We start from the raw sequence: 20,365 nt of genomic DNA, 5'->3' as shown, positions 1-20,365 counted from the left end.
CAAGTTCTAGGACAACCCCATTGGCTATTCAATTTAGCATCCTTCAAATAAATCTCCCCCACTAAAGGCCATGTGGTACAGTGGAAAGAGGAGATAGGTAAGATCCATGTGCAAAACCTAGCTCCATTGCCTCCTAGTTGTGAGACAATCAAGAAGACACCACCTCTCTGAGCCCTGGGAAATGCTTCAAGACATATCTACTAAGTTATAGATGAATCTTAGGAGAACAAAAATAAATTCCCAAATCTTTTGCTTAATGCCTTATATTTGTAAGACAATGGCTCGGTTTCGGTCAGCTAGATCTTGAAATATACATTATATTAAATTCACAATCTAATAGTTAAGAAAAAAATGTGGAAGCTATCTTTTTTTGTTTGTTTGTTTGTATTATTTAAGCAAGTATCTGCTTCCAGAGACCAAATGCATCATCTCATAGTTAGTTGCAGTAATCAAGGTTAAGGAGCTCAATGACCACAAATAGTGATTAGAGGATAACAACAATGAAAGTCTAATTAATTGGCATGTATGAAAAAAGGCTCCTTCCTCTTTATAGCTTCGTCTGTGGTTAAATTGCACAAAAGGATTGTTTCCAATTCCCTTGTAACCCACGTTGATGCAGAGATTTCTGAAATTATGTGATTTATACCCCATAAGGTGTGTACAGGTGAATACATTATTAGCTACACAAATCAATATTCTATCCATGGGAACGGCTTGTGAAAGTTTTATATTCATAAATAGACAATTAAAATGCCCAATAGTTGTAAAAGAGTGAAATAATGATGTGTAAAGTGAGAAAATATTTAACGCATCATTCTAGTGAGCTTAACAATGAAATAAATACTTAAAGATCTTTAAGTAATTTCCCCAAGAAGATTTCTGCCCATGATCATTCCGTATAGCTTTTCCCGTCTGTCTCTTTCTTCTATTCAATTCAAAAGCACTTATTCTTTCATGTCAATGCTTCCCCAAAGTTAAAAGCAGTCCATTAACTCGATGATAAAACCCACGTTCCTACAATACTTTACTTAAGACCTCACTTGAATTTACAGATATACATTGGTGGATAGACTGGAAGATGGATGGATGAGCCGATGGATGGCTAGATAATTTCTACCTTCACGAAATATCTGCTTTCCGTCTCCTTTCTATTCCTATCACAGCTACCTCCACATCTTGCCTGGACTACTACAATTATCTCCTAATTGGTCCCCTTGTCACAAAGCTTTTCCCTCCCCAAACTATCCTCTACACAGATGCCAAAGTCACATTCCTAACCATGTCATTTCTTTGTCCAAAAAGCTTCAGTGTCTCTCTATTGACTGTATGATAATTTTTTTTTTAATCCCTTACTTGGCAGGAAAAGCCCTTCATGATCTCGTCCTACGTTTATTCACATTATTCCCTTCCTGCCAAACTGGTCTCTTTGTTGTTCCTTACACCTAACGATCCATCCCCTATCTCTGGTTTTCTGCCTGAATTTCCCCATTTAAAAATTCAGTTCATGTTTACCTATGTCTCTTAAAATCTTCAATTTCCTTTGAGGTTCTGGTCAAGTTCCATCCCCATCCCACCCCTCCTCCAGAAAAAATAAAAATCTTGTATTTATTGCATATATTTTGTTTTTATTTACACACCATGTTTCCCTTAATCAAATCTAAGCTTTTGGAAGATAGGAATTATTTTTTTTTTCTTCCTGTATACCTAGACGTGAAGTATAGTGTTTAGAAAAAAATAGGAGTTTAACAAATGACTGTCGATTGACTGATTACTTGATCCCTTCAGCTGTGTTCAAGGGTAAGAGGATAGTGTACATTGAGCCAACCCATAGGGATCATGCCAGAAAGCTGGAGATGAAATCACTTAGAGTCAGATATAAGGCTTTCATGAATAATCTCTTCCCTTTTCCTTATATCCTTTCCACCTTTTTTTTTTTAAATCCCTATTCAGCCTTTATCACATTATACTGAACTTGCATTAATCTTCGCCCTCCATTAGATTACAAACTTGGCTTTTTTGGAAGCCTATAAGAATGGCGGAGTAAATACCTTGCCAGACTTAGATTCAGGAAGGCCAGCCTGCATATCATGCCTTAGAATAGCATTGTCACTTTGGGTAAATCACAACCTTTAGCAGGCCCTGTTTCCTCATCTGTATTCCTTGTAAGGAATAATACTTAGAATACTATGGAAACAAATACATGCAAAGTGCTATGTAAATGTGAGGGCTTTTTTATACTCAACACCTAGCTAAATGCCCTATTCATACTTAGCACTTTATATGTGTCTCTTGAATCAATTAGACTATGAGGCTGCCCCAGCCACTTGTCCCTATATCCAGGTTTCCAATAGTTACGACAAAGGAAAGAGGCAGGTAACTGGGGGAAAAAAAAGTCTATTACTGAAGAGACTGTGGCAGTCTTTTATTTCCTTCTCCACCTTATCAAATGGTCATGGCTACCTAGAAAGGGAATCCCCATTACTGCATCCTTTGTGGAAATTTCTAAATAAGTAGTCTTCTGATTTCTTTCCTCTGGTTTCAGCCTGGCTCTTCTTACTAACTTGATGTCCCTCCCTATCCCACATAATCCTTTCATATCTCCTAGTCATTCTCCCATCTTACTCCCCTTATCATATTATCTGTAAACCTAAATATCAGAGAGGGATAAGTTCTCTCTCACTGTATATATACAGACAGAACCCAGTGACGTGACCAAACCTGTAAAATAGAGTTTAATTAGACATCCCTCTGCAGAAAAACTAGAAACCAAGTGACCAATTATGAAGTCATTCAATTAGCCAGGAAAGATCAAATGATCATAGAGCTAGAATTTGAAGGAATAGCTAAGTAAACTGAGGCATGTAGCTGTTCAGTAAGTTATCCAGGTTTTCATAAGTATCAGTTATTGAGGATTAATAGAAACTGAAACCCAGAAGGAAAGAACACAGAAGAGGGAAGACATTAAGAACAAAAGCCAAAATGGAATCATAAAATTTATCAAATGTTTGGGTTAAGAAAAGAGAGCTCAAAAAATGATCACGGTTTCATTTGGGTGAAAACCAAAGAGTTTGTCATCCTTATCAGAAAATCATTTTATCACATTAAGCTATATGAATAAATTTCCAACATCGCACTTTTCAAACAATATCTCCCTTAGTTTTGTTCTAATATACTAAGTAACTCTCCATTTCTTATTAAGTATCTAAGTCATTATGACCACTGGCCATGAATTCGGACATAATTACCCTCCCCAACCCATCATAGTTTCCCTTCTTTGAACTATTACTACCCTACAGTAACTACTACATTGGTAAAATATTAACATTTTTGTCTGTCTTATGGGTAATTCTTTCTCCCAAGTTAAATGAACTATAAGTTTCTCAAGAGCAGATATCAAGTACCCAGTATATCTATTTCACGTGTATGAATCCCCATCAGTCCTCAGTGGAGTGCCGGATACAAAGCAAAGATTCAATAACTACTCACTTGTGGTTAGACTGACTTTGGCTCAGTTATCTAAATGAATCTATGACATGAGCATTCCTTCCCAAGATGCATTCTTTTAGCTCAACCTACTTTTTTGTCCGGTGCACCTGTCATTGGCCTTCCATGTTCGTGATAAAGAATCCAGTGTGCTAGAGGAGCTGCCCCCTCATATTATGTAGAACTCTATCCAGATCATGTTAGTGGGGACAGTACTTGAGCCTTACAACAACAATAATAATAATAATTAATAATATATAATCTTATTATATTATATATAATATAAAGTATATTTCTTATTGTTTTATGTAAGATAAGATAATAAATAATAAAATATTTCATGTGTAAAGAAAAGAATTAGAGTTCTAGAAGGTAGCTCAGGAGTGATCCAATACAACTCCATTTTACAGATGAGGAAACAGGACCAGAAAGATAAAATAGCTTGCCTGAGGTTATATGAGTAAAAAAAAAAAAAAAAAATTGTTGAAATTTTAAGCCAAGTCTTCTTCTTAGACATAACCTCACTCTATGAATCTTTACAAATCAAGTCAAATAGACTGTTGGAATTCCTTTCATTTAATAGTCCTGAGTTCAATTCCCTCTTTATTCTGTGTAGGTGTGAGAAATGACCTAAGGATGCAGATTTTTATTTACATTCAAAATCATCTGTCAATACCTACCAATCCTAAAATGTGCCATTTGAATGGAATAAAAGTCTGACTAGGGTAAAACACCAGCAAAAGACTTAAACAGACTCTCCCTCATTTTTACACAACAGTGACTTCAGAAAGCTATGAATATACAGAACTATGAATAATAAAACATCTGTGAATTACATAATGATGCAGACTTAAGTTCTAAATGTTATCCATATATTAACCCCTGATACAGACTAGATCACATTTAATTTTTTTGTGAAAAAGCTAAGAATAATGGTACTTTTGATACTCCTCTGAGGACTAACTGTGCTACACAAAATGCACATTTCTCAAGGGAAATGAACAATCATTACATAATGATCAAAGTGGAAAATATAGCTTCCTGTAGAAATGTGAGGATGTTAGCCAATATCTTTAAAGCATTTTATTTCTTTCAGTGTTTTAAACTACTAGAACTATCAAAAAATTTCAGAAAAAAATTATTTCAGATGGCTTTACGTCTCTTATGGCCCAATATTTTTAGAATTATTGTGACTATTATTTGTGCAGTTCCTGAAAAGTAAAGCCAACCTACTGGCAGATGATCCTATTTGAGCAGAATCCTCCATTCTTTGACAGCTATACATAATCTGAATGGAATTCTGCACTGATTTAAAAAAAAAACTGATTATAAAGATCATTGAAATGGTCAAGAGATATTTTCCACCTTGATCCTACACAAAGGCTTTCGTTTGTTAACACACAAAAAAGTCTCCCTTTATAAAGTCAAAACATAATAGTAAAATACTCAAAATCACAAAGTAGATCCAAAAACTCAATTGCACTAATATACATTGCATTTTATGTTTGTAACTGAGAGATCAATGCATCATTTTTATGAGTCCTTCATCTGTTGATCTAAAGCCAAGTAGAAACAAAGGAAATTCCTGTAAGATTATGTGCATATATTTGCATAATTAATTCTTATTTCTTTGTATTTTATTTTTTCTGGCAAAACCTAAAATTTATTGTACAAATTTAATTTTTTAATTGTAAAATTGTTTATTAAAATATTCCTCAGTCTTCAAGAATAGATACCTTTTACCTATGTATATATTTGAGAACAATAAAAATAAAACATAGATGCAACTATATGTTTCTTTCAATGAAACAACCCTCCACTCTAAACTCTTAGTATTCCCTTTTATGTTAGAATTATTGGAAGTAGTAGTGCTTGTGCTTAGATAACATAAAACTTACTACTAATTATGATTCAAAAACACATACAATATATTCATTGGAAATAATATTTCACAGCCAACAATAACACATGAGTTGCATTGTTAAAGGGAGACCCATTGGGGAAAAAGTTTCCTATTTGAACCAATCTAATCACATGCCTGATTCAAAACTATTCATTTTTTTTTTAAATGTTTTTCCAACTTTCTACTTTACTACTTTATAAACCTTTGAATTTCCCATTTTCTCTCTTCTTTCCTGTGTTCATAAATTCAACAGATGGCTACTGACGATGCTATTTAATCTGATTATCCATTTCAGATGAAAACAATTCATAACTAAATCCATTGCTAAACCTCAGGTACATATCCAGTCACAATCCAAGCATAACTCAGACTGATCCTCTAGTTTACTACATGGATTGTATTTCTTTCTACCATTAAAAATAGATTATGGAAGGACTAAAGCTCCTTATTCTTTCAAGTTTACCTGTATTCATTAGAAATAAAATCTTCTTTAAAGTAAAACTGATTGGAAAACAGTCCAGGGAGCCACTCTAGAGCTTCTTAAGTGCATATCAATGCATTTAAGTGAATATTTATTAACAGATTTTTCATAACATATCTAGTGATGAACTGATCCTGCTTTCCAAGCAACCAGATTTCTGTAGTCATCACGATTCACAATCTCCTACATCTTTCCTTTTTCATTCATTTGAAATTTACAGTCAGGTCTTAGTCCTTTTCAAAACCAAGTATTGCTGCATAAAACTTGAGATAAATTTAAGCAGTGAGCATTTTTTGCTTATTTGTTTTTAATTTGTGTACCCACAACAACCCATATGAAATTTCATCAGGAATGTTGAATCATGTGGCAACTGTTTACACGTTTATTTGTTTGTTTTAATAAAGCATAACTCCAACAAAGCTTACCTTTCTCAAGGCCTAACATAGAAGGGAGCCCACACTACTGCAATTAAGACTTAATGAAAAGGTTTTTTTTAAGTATTTACTAAAAGGAAAAATAAGGATTTGGGTCTATCTCACATTTTAGTTGAATTTTCTTGCTCTATTCTCAGCAGGATATAAACAACTTGAGAACAAGTACTATATCTTGAGTTTTTTTTTTTGTTTTAGTTTGCTTCTTTGTTTGCAGTTTACATATTAAAAAATTCTTGCTCACAGTTTTATTAAACTGTAATTATAGAATATTTGAGGGATAAGGCTTTGCACTGAGATTCCTCTCATGAATTGCATTTCCCTAAATTCCCAGCTTTCTGAATGTAAGATTAATCCTTGCAGGTAGAATTCCTCTCTATTAAGTCTACCTTATTGGCTGAACTTGCCTTGACTTTGAGGGAACAGACTACTTCTAGAAATACTTTTAAAAATTAAAGTAAATTGGGATTTGAGGTTTACCCTCAGTTACATCTAACTGGCCATAATATCACATTCCTTGAGAGTTCAAGTTAATAGGCATTTTACTGCAATCAGTAAAATATCCTGTTGGGACTAAGAATTACAGAACTTTCATTCCATCAAAAAATAAGAAATAAAAGCATGAAAAAAGTGACTCTCTTTGCATTTTATAATAACTATCAGTTCAACAAGCTACATCAGAAGGCACTGATTCCAGGCCAAGTATTCTATCAATTGTATCACCTAGCTGCCTCCTAATATCTGATTCAAAATATATTAGATGACTAAACATCTTGATTTTTAGTAGAAAGGACCACAAAGATTATCTAAATTCAATTTTGCTTCTCATCTTTAGATGAGGAAAGCAGTTGTGATTTGTGCATTGCCCTATAACTCACCAGTAATGCCACAAACCAGAATTTCAGAGCTTTAACTTTTGATTCACAAATTTCTATCCATTCTATATAAGAGTCCTTTCTAGGTTTCCTTTTTTTACTTCTTAAAAAAATGAGTTTTCTACCTTCTTGTTTTAATTAAGTATTAATCACATTCTTAAAATCAACCCAAAATGGCCATACTTTAATTTCCAGAATGTTTCCAAACAGAGACCTTAGAACAAAATACAAACATTCCATATAGGGGTGAACTTTTTTATTTAAAATCTTCATATATTACTCACATAAAAATAATACAATAGAACCATACAGACTTTGTAGGTTGATAATTTATTTTAACTAGCATAAATTCAAAAATATCCCTGTAGTACCGTAGGTAGGAATTTCAATTTAAGTTGATTACCACATGGAGAGAAGGCAAAAATTCAGCTCTGGGCATAATAGACAAAATTATCAAAAATTAATGTACAATAGCAATGGAATACTATAGCTTCAAAAGGAATAATTTGGCACAAGATGGCTACAGAAAAGTCAATTTTTTTTTTTTTTTACAATTCCATATGACATTACATTAACAGAAATACTTGAAGAGGGAAAAAGATTGGAAATAGAAACAAAATATTCTTTTAGCTAAGGTAATTTTTTTAGAAAATCTAGATCAGAATATAGACATTTCCACCAGCCTTTTCCATCAGCTGTCAGAGCAATGATATACATTTTTGACATTTTCTATAAATATCCTGAAAAATTACAATATGAATATTGTAGATTGCATATTGACATTTCGACTAATTTTTTACTCTTTATGGACTTATCTTTTTTCCAAATCACTCTAATTTCTTCGAAGCTCTGGTTTTCTTCTAATTTAAATGACTAGAGCAGATCATATTTAAGTAATGAATATGTGAAATCTCCATTAATTTTAAAAACACTCTTACTTTTATGGGTTGCAATAAAAACGGTATGAATGAAATCACTAGCTGGCCAGTTTATTCAATCTCTTTACACAGGAGGTAACAAAACAAGGTACAAATAACAGAGTTCAAATCATATCTTCTTTCACCTATATATCAAAAAAGTAGGATTTATATCTATACAGTATTTTTATCTGATCTGGGAATTGTAATGCAAAAAGGTGCTTTCTGGCATGCAATTTTTCCTTGATAAATTTTAAACAACTTCCTTTACCTATATTAAGTGCATAGAACCGCAAACAAAAAAGGCCATTTTATTCAATTAGAGATTCTATCATCATACTCATATGATATGAATTTATCATAACATATGAAATATATGCATATTCATAGTGTTTATATTGTATCTACAGACACGTACATACAATATATGTGCATATATGACATTTATTACTCCTAAAGCAATTATCAGGCAGGCCCTAGATAAGTGGCAATCCTTATCCTAAATTCCTGCCTCTTCATTCAAATCACTGTTCTCCATACACATAAACATACATGCATATATGTGCATGTGTGTGTGTCCACATAGTAAGGAAATTTCCTGGTATATTTATTGAATTGATGGTCTTGTTAACTTAGGGATATATAAGATGGCCATTAAGACATATTAAGATTTATGGTATACACATCCACGGTCTGCTTGGAAACACCAGTGAATCAAGATTCCAATTGACCAAGTCCTCCAACTCCTTAATCATTTTTTGTGATGACTTTTCTTGGCTTGTTCTGAAATTTCCTTTAGTGACTTGTGAAACAGTGATGAAATAGTCTGATTTTCTCAGATTTCAGTGCTGAGGTATAGATAAAGGTCTTTGTTGGTCTAGCACAAGTTCAGGTGGTGTGTACTGAATACATCCACTTGGTATAAGCAGTGCAAATGAAATCACATCCAAACTCATCTCCAAGTTTTTAAATAGCTAGAACAATATGGATCCCAAAAGTCTCCTAAGGATGATAGCATTTGATTGTTTTTTTTTTTTCTTTGTGATTGTTGGTAAGTTTGCAAAACCTCTCACATCCCTTCTACTTTATTTTTTTCCACTGTTGGCAGTTTGAGGCTTTTTAATATGTTGCAAAGAACTGGATTCTTTTTTGTTGATTAAAAAAAAAAAAGGTAATATAATATGTTTGGTTTTATTTTCCTCCAAAATGAGCTTCCTTCTAAATCATCTACTGCGGCTCTGCCCCTTGGGAATCGGTTTCTTTATAGAGAAGTCAAGTTCATGTCTATGTGATCCAACATATATTAGAGTTGGAACTTCGTAAATATTTCACTTACGAGCACATACATTCATATTACACGATTCCTCAATGTGGCCAAAGGGTTGCGTGGTCTGCACTGAATCCACCTATAAAAAATACAAAAATATATGTCTGCTTTACCGGGATGTGAGCAGGGTTTTGCTATCCTACCTCAAAATTTTGGACAGTACATTGTGGCAAAAAATAACGCTTATTTGTTTTAAGTTCATGAACCAATCAATGAGCTATTTTTTGAAGTCATATAGGAACAACAGTTCTCATCACACTTAACAACCCTGGGACAGATAAAATCAATGCACAGAATTTTTAATGTGATAATCTCACTGGCCAGAATGCAGAAAAGTATTACACTACCTTAGCCTGATAATAATTACATGGATCAAAAAACAAACTTTTTTTAAGTTCTAAATTAGGAGGTGGTAAATTTTATTTTTAACAGGACTTACTTCTTAAATATGTAATACCCTAAAGCTTAACTCGGATATCTTTAAAAATAAGGACAATTGATTTGACACTAAACTATCAACCAATCACTCAAGGGGTCTATATATACATTAAAAATAATGAGAGCACAGAAAGAACTATGATCATAACTAAAATGAGTCTGCATATCATGGAATCATATCATTTTAAACATTATATTTACTCTTTATGAAAATTTACACAATTCATAGAATGAAATGCTCATCCACAAAAGACCAAGTTTTCTCTGACCAAAAATGAACTATTTTATAGCCTTTCTAAAAAAGTCACAAAACTGTTCTTAAAGTCTGTGTACTTTTTTGTTGCCTTGTAATGATTTCAATGATAACGTCTCTTAAGTCCAATGGAAATTAAACAACTTTTGCAGTTCTATTAGCCTTCTTACTAAAATAAAGATAGTTCTTTAAAATAGTTGAGGACTCTTTGATCAACAGTATTTTTTGTTGTTAGCTTGAAGTCCTCCATGCTATATTTAGCTATACATATACATGCACGCACACGCGCACACACACACGCGAGAGAGAGAGAGGAACAATCCTTAACCACCAACTTTTATTTTGTATATGATGCAACATTATTCCAAATGATATAATCTCCCCATAAGAATCAAAATTTGCTACATATTAAATATGTCAGAACTAAACCAAAAATCTTTAATTTTATTATGAAATAAAGGATAAGAAAATTAAACCAATGGGCATATATTAAGTATGTGATATGGACTACACACTGTGCTAGAACCACAGATACTTTTTTTTTTTTTTAATGAAAGCTCTGAAAGAGCTTACGTTCTATGGGCAGACAAATAATGACACATAAGTATATGCAGAATAAACCTTCTTGCGTGAATAAAGTCATTCACTTATCTTCTCTGTTAGACTACAGGTTGTTTGAGGGCCAGGCCTATTTTTGTCTTTTTTAAATCCCCAGAATTTATACAGTGGCTGACATGTAGTAAACACTAAACTGTTGCCTCATGGTCAGAATATATACAAGGGAATTAGGAAAAATAGCCTTGTGTGGAAGCCAATGATCAAACCGTATCTTCAAGTCAAAGATTCAAAGAGAAGAAGGCAAGTAGAAATGTATTCTTGGCATGGATTACAGCTAGTTCAAAGGCAAAGAGAAGGGAAATTGAGAGTATATCCAAGCAATAGAGAAAAGGTCAGTTTATTAAAAATAGAATGCCCGAAGGGCATAATTCAGCCAAAAAGACAAATTGAATCTTGGGACCAGGTTATAAAAGGTTTTAAAAGCAAAGACAGGAGTTTCTATTTGATCCTGGGGCCAAGAAGAGATTAATGAGTAGGAGATTAGCATAGTCAGATGCAAGAGAATATAAGAGGAATAACCCAGAGCATAATGGAGGAAGAATTGGAGTTGACAAAGACTCAAGGCAGGTAAAGCAATCAGGATATTGGTAAGATAATACAAGTGAGAGGTGATAAACTGAACTAAATCTGAATAGAAAGCCAAGGGACCAGATATTAGAGATAGTGGAGAGACAAAAAAGCAGAAAATATGGGATGAGGGAAAGTGAGGAGACAAACACACCACCAAGATTACCAACATTGATAATATGTCGTATCCTTAAATAAAATAGGGTTATTGATAAAGTACAATGATGGAGGGGAAGTGGCAGGACAAGGTTAGGGATGGAAGGTTGAGTTCTACTTTAGACAAGCAGAATTTCAGACATCTCTAGCAAACCCAACTTGAAACATCCTAGATGTGGTTGGCTGATGTTCTTCATTCTCAAAGCACAGAAGGACAGTAGTATTTTGTGGTCTAAATGCAGTGTATCTAACCATGGCTGATCAGACTAATTTCAGTTCAGAACACTCGACTATAGTTTGGGCACAGATAGCCCATATGAACATTTGGAGCGGAGATGAATCAATTCCTACATCTCCAGTTTCTTTTGAGCTATTGAGATTCTGCTTTGCTCAGAGAATAAAGTTTGGTTGATAAAAGACTGGAATCCAGGAGAAGGACTTGGGCTAGAAACAAATCTGTGGATTATTTGTATAACAAGACTTTTCATTAGATTACCTCAATCATTTCTTAAATACAAGTAAGAAGAAAATATAACTAAATTTAAAATAAATTCTTGGATAAAGGATAATCTCAAAAAAATTATTAATACTTCTGAACACATGGAACATTAATTGTATAAAGCTAACCAATTTGAAAGACTTTTTTTAAAAAAAAAAAAAGTCTTTTTTTAATAATGTGAAAAAAATCCAAGTTAAAAAAAAAAAAGCAAGGAATATTTTTAAACGTATGCTTTGAGATCATTTTTCTTAATGGGGAAGCATAAATTTAATAAAAAAAACAAGAATGAAAGAACTTTTAGACTATAATCTTTATTATATTATCACTTACTTTCTTTCCATAGCCTTATTCTCCTACTACATTTTGATCTCTTATATTTCCCCTTTTCAATCTTCCTTGAACTATTTTTGTTATGCCTGACTAGAATGAGTCTTATATTCAACAGACAGATTCACACATCACATTTCATGCATAGTAAGTTCTTCTTTGGAAGAAGGGATGACAAAATTTCCATCATCTTGTTTCATAAAATCAATATAAGTAATTTTGAAGAAGTCATGTAGAAACAAATGTGTCTTTTTCCCCTCAATATATAGTAATTTAACTAGAAAAAAGTATGCCCATTACCAAAAAAACCGATTAAATGTCTACATATGTGTATACTCAGTGCAATTACCATCCTCCTCATATACACACACTTTTATAACCCTAAAAATAAACCTATAACCAATATATTTCAGGAAGTTAATGTGCTCTATATTAGTCTTTTTTCAACCAAGAGGTCACACAGTTTGATCACTTTCTATACTATTTTGTGTCATTACCTGTCACAGAATCCCAAAATAGAGTCTTTACTTTCCAATACCATAAGAATGTTAAAAATAACAACCACCATCATAAGTATGAAGTTAGTCATTCCATACATAATGTTGCTGAAGATGGGCTGGCTATTTGCATGAGTAAAGGTAGAATTACACCCATCTAAAGATTTGGTGATTTTCCTTTGAAACAGCTATTTTTGAAATGATTATACAAGAAAATTCCACATCCCTAGTTTTTGTTTTTGATTTTGGTTCCAAGGAGAAAGACTTTGGGCGATCCAATCTTTCTAATGAGTCCACTTCTTCAGTAGCTATAGACATGCCTTTTTGGAATCTTCATCTTTTAAATCTTTCATCTCCATTCAATTGTGGAAACATGTTCCCCACCCACAATTTATTATGTGAATTATCTCATTTGATTGTTCAAATACGGATTTAAGTTCAAATCCAGTCACCGATACTGAAAGGAGTCAACATCTCTAAAGCTTTGATTTCTTTATCTGTAATATGAAGATAGCAGCATCTATTCCACATTGCTTATTTGAACAAAGACCTGTTCAGTTAACATTTTCAAAAGACAACTTGATAAAAATAACAGCACACATTTATATTGGTCCTCAAAGTTTACAAGGCTGTTTTTTCTATCACAATTCATGAGAAAGATAGTCCCATTTTACAGATAAGGAAGCTGAAGGTCAGAGACTTTAGGGGGATTGCTTGGAAACACAGTTAGTAAATATCAGACACAAGCCTTGATAACTTCCTGCAACCCACACATCCACATTCATATTCAAAAAAGATTGAACTGACCTTTAAATTGAAAACAGAGATTCTGCTTGCATTAAATATGGGTTTTAAGAAAATGTGTGAAAACAAAGAAAAAATAAGAATATTTTATATTGCATTGTTTTAAATTCATTTCTGAATGCTAAAAATAAAAGAAAACAGTCAGTAGCTAACCAATTAGAGGTTAGTCTGATGATAAACATTTCCATCTTTGTTATGTTGCCAAAAAGAAAATCTGATTTTAAAAATTCAAGCAATTATGATTTGCTGTGATAAACAAATCAATTATGGAAGTGCAGCATTGGGCTTTATATCATAGATTACATAATGGCAACTTTTACAAAGCTTGACAGTTATTCGCGATTTCAAGGCGAGTGACGAAAATGGCCCAAATATGATTTTTACCAAATCATATATGGGAATGACTGCTAAATAATGTCTCTATATATAACTTAGCAGAGATGTGAAATCCCAATAACATTATACTTTATTCTTCAGAGATGAATTCTTCAAGTTCATGGGACAGTTACTCAACTATTCACAAAAGGGAGGATGTAAAAAAAAAAAATCAAACTCTATTAAGTACTATTTTTTCTTGACTTTAGGACACAGCCTTTTCCTAAATAATAATCAAAATACTTTGTTCGGCATACTGGAAAATGCACAGAAGTAGAAGAGCTCATCCTTGTGTATAAGGACTGACATTTTAGGTAGGAAGAGGAAATAAATATTTATTTTAAAAAGAATTAACAATAAGCAAACAAATTTTACACCACAAATGAGATATATATAGCCTTTCAAGTATCTTAAAAAATCAGGGGAAAGAACAATCAGATTTTCCTCAACTGGTAAGGATGATACTCTAGATAGGCTTTAAAAGGTTTGGCAGAATTTAGATAACTAGAAAGGAAGGGTAGAATATTTCAAAAGCATATGAGGGAAAGGTTTGCAAATATGTACAGGAAGAAATGCACAAGCATATGTAAATGTTCTCAAGCATTTTCAGCTTAACTTTTTAAGTAGAAGAATTTCTATGGGATGCAGGATTACAGTATCCCAAAGTTAGAAATTTTTAGTGAAATTTCTGCAGAGGCAAAAAATTAATATTAAATTCATTTATGAATATTTTACTATTCTGGAACAATAGCTAAAGGAGCTAAAATGTGAATGTCAGAATATGCAGTTGTATAGAACTATCTGCGATTAATTCCTTAAATTAATATAACTTTCATAGCTTAGCTACATCAGAGTGAATCTGAATAGAAGATGAAGCCAAATATATTATATTATGCTGTCCCAAAGTGGAAAAAAAAAATTGAATGGATCAGAGCACTAAAATCATAACACTTTTTTCTTTTTTGCCAAAATTGTAATTAAAATGAAAAAGAGTCCAGAATTAATCCATTTTCATCCTTAACATCCATAATAAGGACATAAGATGCTAGAAACTCAACCCACAGTCATTATACTCTTCAGGCTACAATTTTGGTCTTCTTGGAGAAGAAGCAATATTGGCAGGTATTCGTGCACCAAAGAAATAAGATGTCTGAGAGAAATAGCAACTACATTGTTAATGAGAAGATGACGTGAACAGTCAGCCTTAGTGTCCTGAAACACCACTGAAACTGCAATCATCTGCCTCAAGAGTTTTGAGCTTCTCTGGAATAAGCAAGAGAGAAATGGAAAGTCAATGAGTTTCTAGGTGACAGATAAAGTCATTACTGGCACAATCGATGTCTTAGGAAACAAATTGTAACTTTGAAAGACAATCAGCAAGACTAAAACCAGAAAATGTAAGAAAGGACAAAATTACCAATTTGGGGTTTCCACTTCCCTTGCTACAGAACCACAGTCTTTGAATAGAACGGGGCCTTAGAGACCATTTTAGTCCCATCTGGACCTAAACAAAAATGTTATCTACAGCACTCTCCATGCCATCTCAAATTGTTAAAGCCAGACTTTAGTCTATGCTCTGAACTGTGCTCCATCCTCATTTGCCTATGGGAAATTTCAAATTGGGTGTCTTGGAAACATCTCAAACTTAACACATCCAAACCAAAACTCACTTGCTCCCCAAGCCTTACTCTGCAAGGTACTTCCAAACCATGACTTTTCAAAATATCCTTGTTCCTGTCAAAAAATCCTCATTCTTAAAATCTTCATTCTTTTAGAATCCTTACTCTCATCCCACATATCTAATTGGCTGCTAAATCTTACTGTTTTTAACCTATATAATCCATTTTGCATTTGCCATCCCTCTTCTCACTGCTACTACCATAATTTAGTTGTCCATTATCTCTCAGAAATATTTCAATAGTTTCTAAATTGAACTCTCTCATATCTTCACATAGGTTCTGACTGTATGGATTTCCCTATTCAAACTTCAATAGTTCCCTACTACTCCTAGGATCAAATAAAAATGCTTCTGTTTAGTTTTTAAACTCCTTCACAACCTTCCATCAATCAAGATTTGCCCTTTCATTGGCCATTACTCCTTATCTCACATACGAAATTCAACTAAACTTTTTCACTCACAAAAACATGGATCAGGATACAAAGATGGGGAAGTTCCCACATCCGAAATGCACTTCTTCAGCTCCACAAAAATCCCCATCTTCCAAAGGGACCTGTATGTCCAAGAATGTTTGTGGCAGCTCTCTTTGTAGTGGGCCAGAAACTGGAAAACTGAATGGATGCCCATCAATTGGAGAATGGCTGAATAAACTGTGATATATGAATGCTATGGAATATTATTGTTCTACAAGAAATGATCAGCAGGATGATTTCAGAAAGGCCTGGAGAGACTTACATGAACTGACGCTGAGTGAAATGAGCAGGACCAGGAGATCATCATATACTTCAATAACAATACTGTATGATAATCAATTCTGATGGATCTGGCCATCTTCAACAATGAGATGAAACAAATCAACTCCAATAGAGCAGTAATAAACTGAACCAGCTACACCCAGCGAAAGAACTCTGGGAGATGATTAAGAACCATTACATCAAATTCCCAATCCCTATATTTTTGCCCGCCTGCATTTTTGATTTCCTTCACAGGCTAATAGTACACTATTTCAGAGTCCGATTCTTTTTTGTACAGCAAAATAACAGTTTGGACATGTATACTTATATTGTATTTAATTTATATTTTAACATATTTAACATGTATTGGTCAACCTGCCATCTGGGGAAGGAGGAGGAAAATTGGAACAAAAGGTTTGGCAATTGTCAATGCTGAAAAATTACCCATGCATATATCTTGTAAATAAAAAAGCTATAATTTTAAAAATCCCCATCCTTCCTTCAAGATGCAGCCCAAGCACTATCTTTTACATTAAACTTTTCTGATGCTCTTACAACTAATAATGATGGCCCTCTAAAACTACTTTAATCACCTGCTTTTCCCCTCCCATTTATTAGATTTATAGGTACACATGTAATGGGTTTTTCAAGACAGGTGATACAGTGTAGAGAAGATAGTTTGTAAGTCAGGAAGATTCAAATTTCAAATACCATGATCTTTAGCAAGTCATTGTCTATATTTCCTTCATTTTACTCAATTATAAAATTATCAATAGCACTATTTGACAGAATTGCTATGGACATCAAAGAAGATAATGTTTGTAAAGTGTTTTGGACAGTAGCGGCACACAGTACGTACTATATCAATACTTATTTCCTTCTCCTCTCCTTGTTCTTCTCCTTCAAAAAGGCAGAAGTTGCTTCATTCATTGTACTTGGTTCCATAAAATGGGCTGGAGAAAAAAAAAGGCAAAATGCTTTGCCAAGAATGGAACAAGGGTAGGGATGTTCACAAAGAGCTGGATATGACAAACACTGGAAAAGTAACAATAATAATGGAAAATCTACCACTTTCCAAGATGGCTCATTAAACTTTTGGTTAGCTTCATTTTTTTTTTTGGGGGGGGGGGGTCGAAGTTTGTGCTTCTGTCTAATCTAAATCTGCAGCTCTTTCTTCAACTTCTACCAGTTGTTTCCAGTTCTGTACTCTGAAAACAAACAGGCCTTAGTTTTAATCTGTTATTCATAAGACTATTCTACACTTACTTGAAGAAACAGATAGCAGAAGATAAAACTGTCAATGCTCAAGGCATTTCTGATTATTTTCAACAAGCAAATTAAGGCAATATTTCACAATATACTAATTGGTAAGATTAAGGTAATACAGTCTCAATATAGTTTATTTTAATCTGTTTTTAAGATTCCAAGGAATTGTTGGAAAACAAGTTTTGTTTTGTTTTAAATGAAATTATTTTTGATGGGTAAAATTTTAATTACGTAAAATACATAGACACACATTTCAGAAATGACAAGGATTGCCAATATTTGTTATATCTCTCCATTTTACAGATGTGCAAACTTGGACCTAGAAAAATGACATGTGGTTAGAAGCTCCCATTTCAGTGCACTTTCCATTTAAATCAGAGCATGATTCCACAAGGGACTAGGGGAGTTGAGTGTGCAGTGACTAAAAGCAAATAAAGTTATCTTGTCCCTAAAGATTCCAGCTGTGGTAGCCCAGAGTCAGTGTGAAAAATCTGAGTGCACTTAATTCGTGGCAAAATTTAGTCATGTCTTTATGATCCCCCAAAAGAGTTCAAGCAAATGTAACTATGTATAGGTAAATATATATTCTATGTAATATATATTAACAGAATAACAGATATAAGAAAGGTTTCCTCAGAAATTAAAATTTTTCAACCATACCATATATTCTGGAATTATTGCAAACAAACAAGTTTCATTCTGGTTCTGCTTTTAAATAAGTTGCAAGTTTTGGAGTACTTCATCAAAAAGCAATATGGACTTTCTTAAAAAAGGATTCTTTGCTTCTCCATTGTCTTATAAAGCACAGTGTGATGTATTAGTTTAATTAAAGTCGACCGAATTATCATAAGGATTTTATGTGCTGCAAATAATTGGCTTTTTGTTCTCCACTTACTTTTTGTTAATGGAAGCAGAACATTTATTATGATACTTAATATAAGATATAGAAGAATACAAGTAAAAGGGGGGAGGGGGGAAATGTGGTGACTGATGAAGTGACCTTTGTCATCCTGGAGATGAAATAAAGTTAAGCCTGCACTAATCTGATGAAAATAAGTTGATGCTTTCTAAGAGTTAAGAGGATGGTTAAAATTGATGGCTAGTGGCCAAACCACACCATTTATAGATACCCACCATACTATAAAGGAGCCCAATATTCATTTGAAAAGCTGAAGAGTCCCGAGAAGAGCTCTATAAATATATGAGGCCATTGTGTTGTGTCTTTGGTGACAAAGAAGGGAAAAATCAATCATTCTCCACATTATTAAATCATATACATTTAGGTAATTCTCAGTGTGTGGTATAAAATTCCAGACAAATAAAGCACACAAAAATGAAGAGAAAATTAATAAAATGGAGGCACATACAGCATTACAGAAAAGCAAGTTGCTTTTTTACACTTAGAGCATGAACTTCACTTTAATCTTGTCAAAGATGATTTGAACAAATTACATCTAAATGACATAATTATTTAAATGATGCTGCCAGCCCTATTGAAGCACATCTGAAAACGAGAATAAAATGCAGGTCTAAAATTTGGTGGTTTATTTGTTAGAGCCTGAAAGTTACAAGGAACCAGTGGTTTCCTGGCAAGATCACAAAGTAAACTTGAGGATTTGACAGGACAGGCAACACTTTAATAATAATATGTGTTTTAAGAACTATTATAAATTGATATACAAGACCAAAGTAAAGCAGATTCCTATATCTATATTTATATGCCAACATACAAATACCTTATATTGAAACAGTAAGAGTAAGCTCATATTACTTGAAAGATTTGAACTGCTGAGATTTATTTTTCTCCTCCTCTTTTGCACCTTCTCAATTATATTTCTCTTCAAGTAGTAGTGTCTAGATTGCTTACTTCTCCTCTCATAAAAGGTTTTACTATATCTTTACTCATATATTTATCTGCATACTCACAAGTAATGTTCTTCAGAATATTAGCAGAGAAAGAGAAGAAAGAGAAAGGGAGATAAGAAAAAATAAGAGACACAGAGACACACTTTTTTGATGTTTTTGCTGTGCATTCTGATTTTTTGCATTTTTGAAAAAAAAATTGAGATCAGGCTTTTTAAAATTACTTCTATTTCACTACAACTTAAAGGGACACAGAAGAACATGCTCACCTATAAGTTAAAGCTCACCAGGTTCCCCTAGTTTTTTAAGGCGTCACAGAGCTATGACAACTTGCTCTGATTTGAAAATGTGTTCAAGTGATAATTAAGCCAAGAAAATTATATTTTCTCAAAAATATTTTGTATTTATTAGGATAAATTCCTCTTGAATGCAAAGAAAACACTTTGAAGAAAGTGGTTCTTCAGTGAACACAAACACACACACTTTAAACAGATATCCTTGATTTACTCAATTTGTTTTAAGCCAAAGAGTGAAAAGGAATCTTTGACAAAACTGTCATCTTTAAAATACGGTGATATTTCATTTTCCCCTTCTGCACTATTTAGATTGCCTAGAACTAAAATGCTTCCAGCAGCTCCTCTGTCCAATTTTTCAAAGCTGTCACTTTCTAGCAAATCTGCTTAAGCAAAATACTTATGTTGTTAGAAAACAGAGCAAACATATATTGCAAAATACATTTCCTACTCCTTCGCAGGTCAGAGTCTCATTCAAGTGCATGAAATAAGAAGAACACGTGAAAATAAATTAAAAGTTGACTATGACAGATTGGCTTAAGTCAATGAATCCAGTGCACCTATGATTAGTTTCCCAAAG

The 20,365-nt window shown here is 33.2% G+C and overlaps 1 protein-coding gene across 5 annotated transcripts in view; it reads right to left on the bottom strand.

The window, feature by feature from the left end:
- The window catches only part of PCDH7 (protocadherin 7), a 464,843-nt gene that overhangs the window by 392,150 nt on the left and 52,328 nt on the right, over positions 1-20,365 (bottom strand). The window contains exon 2 of one of the 5 annotated variants that reach the window (XM_051965778.1): positions 7,488-9,496. The exons of the other annotated variants lie outside the window; for them this stretch is intronic. Within the exon in view, the coding sequence (XP_051821738.1) occupies positions 9,419-9,496 (78 nt within the window). The 3' untranslated portion in view covers positions 7,488-9,418. Of the gene's footprint in view, positions 1-7,487; positions 9,497-20,365 lie in introns of those variants that run through there. 5 annotated transcript variants of the gene reach the window in all.

This window comes from Antechinus flavipes, chromosome 6, assembly GCF_016432865.1.
Source record: "Antechinus flavipes isolate AdamAnt ecotype Samford, QLD, Australia chromosome 6, AdamAnt_v2, whole genome shotgun sequence".
Lineage (NCBI taxonomy): Eukaryota > Metazoa > Chordata > Mammalia > Dasyuromorphia > Dasyuridae > Antechinus > Antechinus flavipes.
Note: the sequence above shows the minus strand (reverse complement) of the source record. Positions and strands in the feature narration are given on the sequence as shown.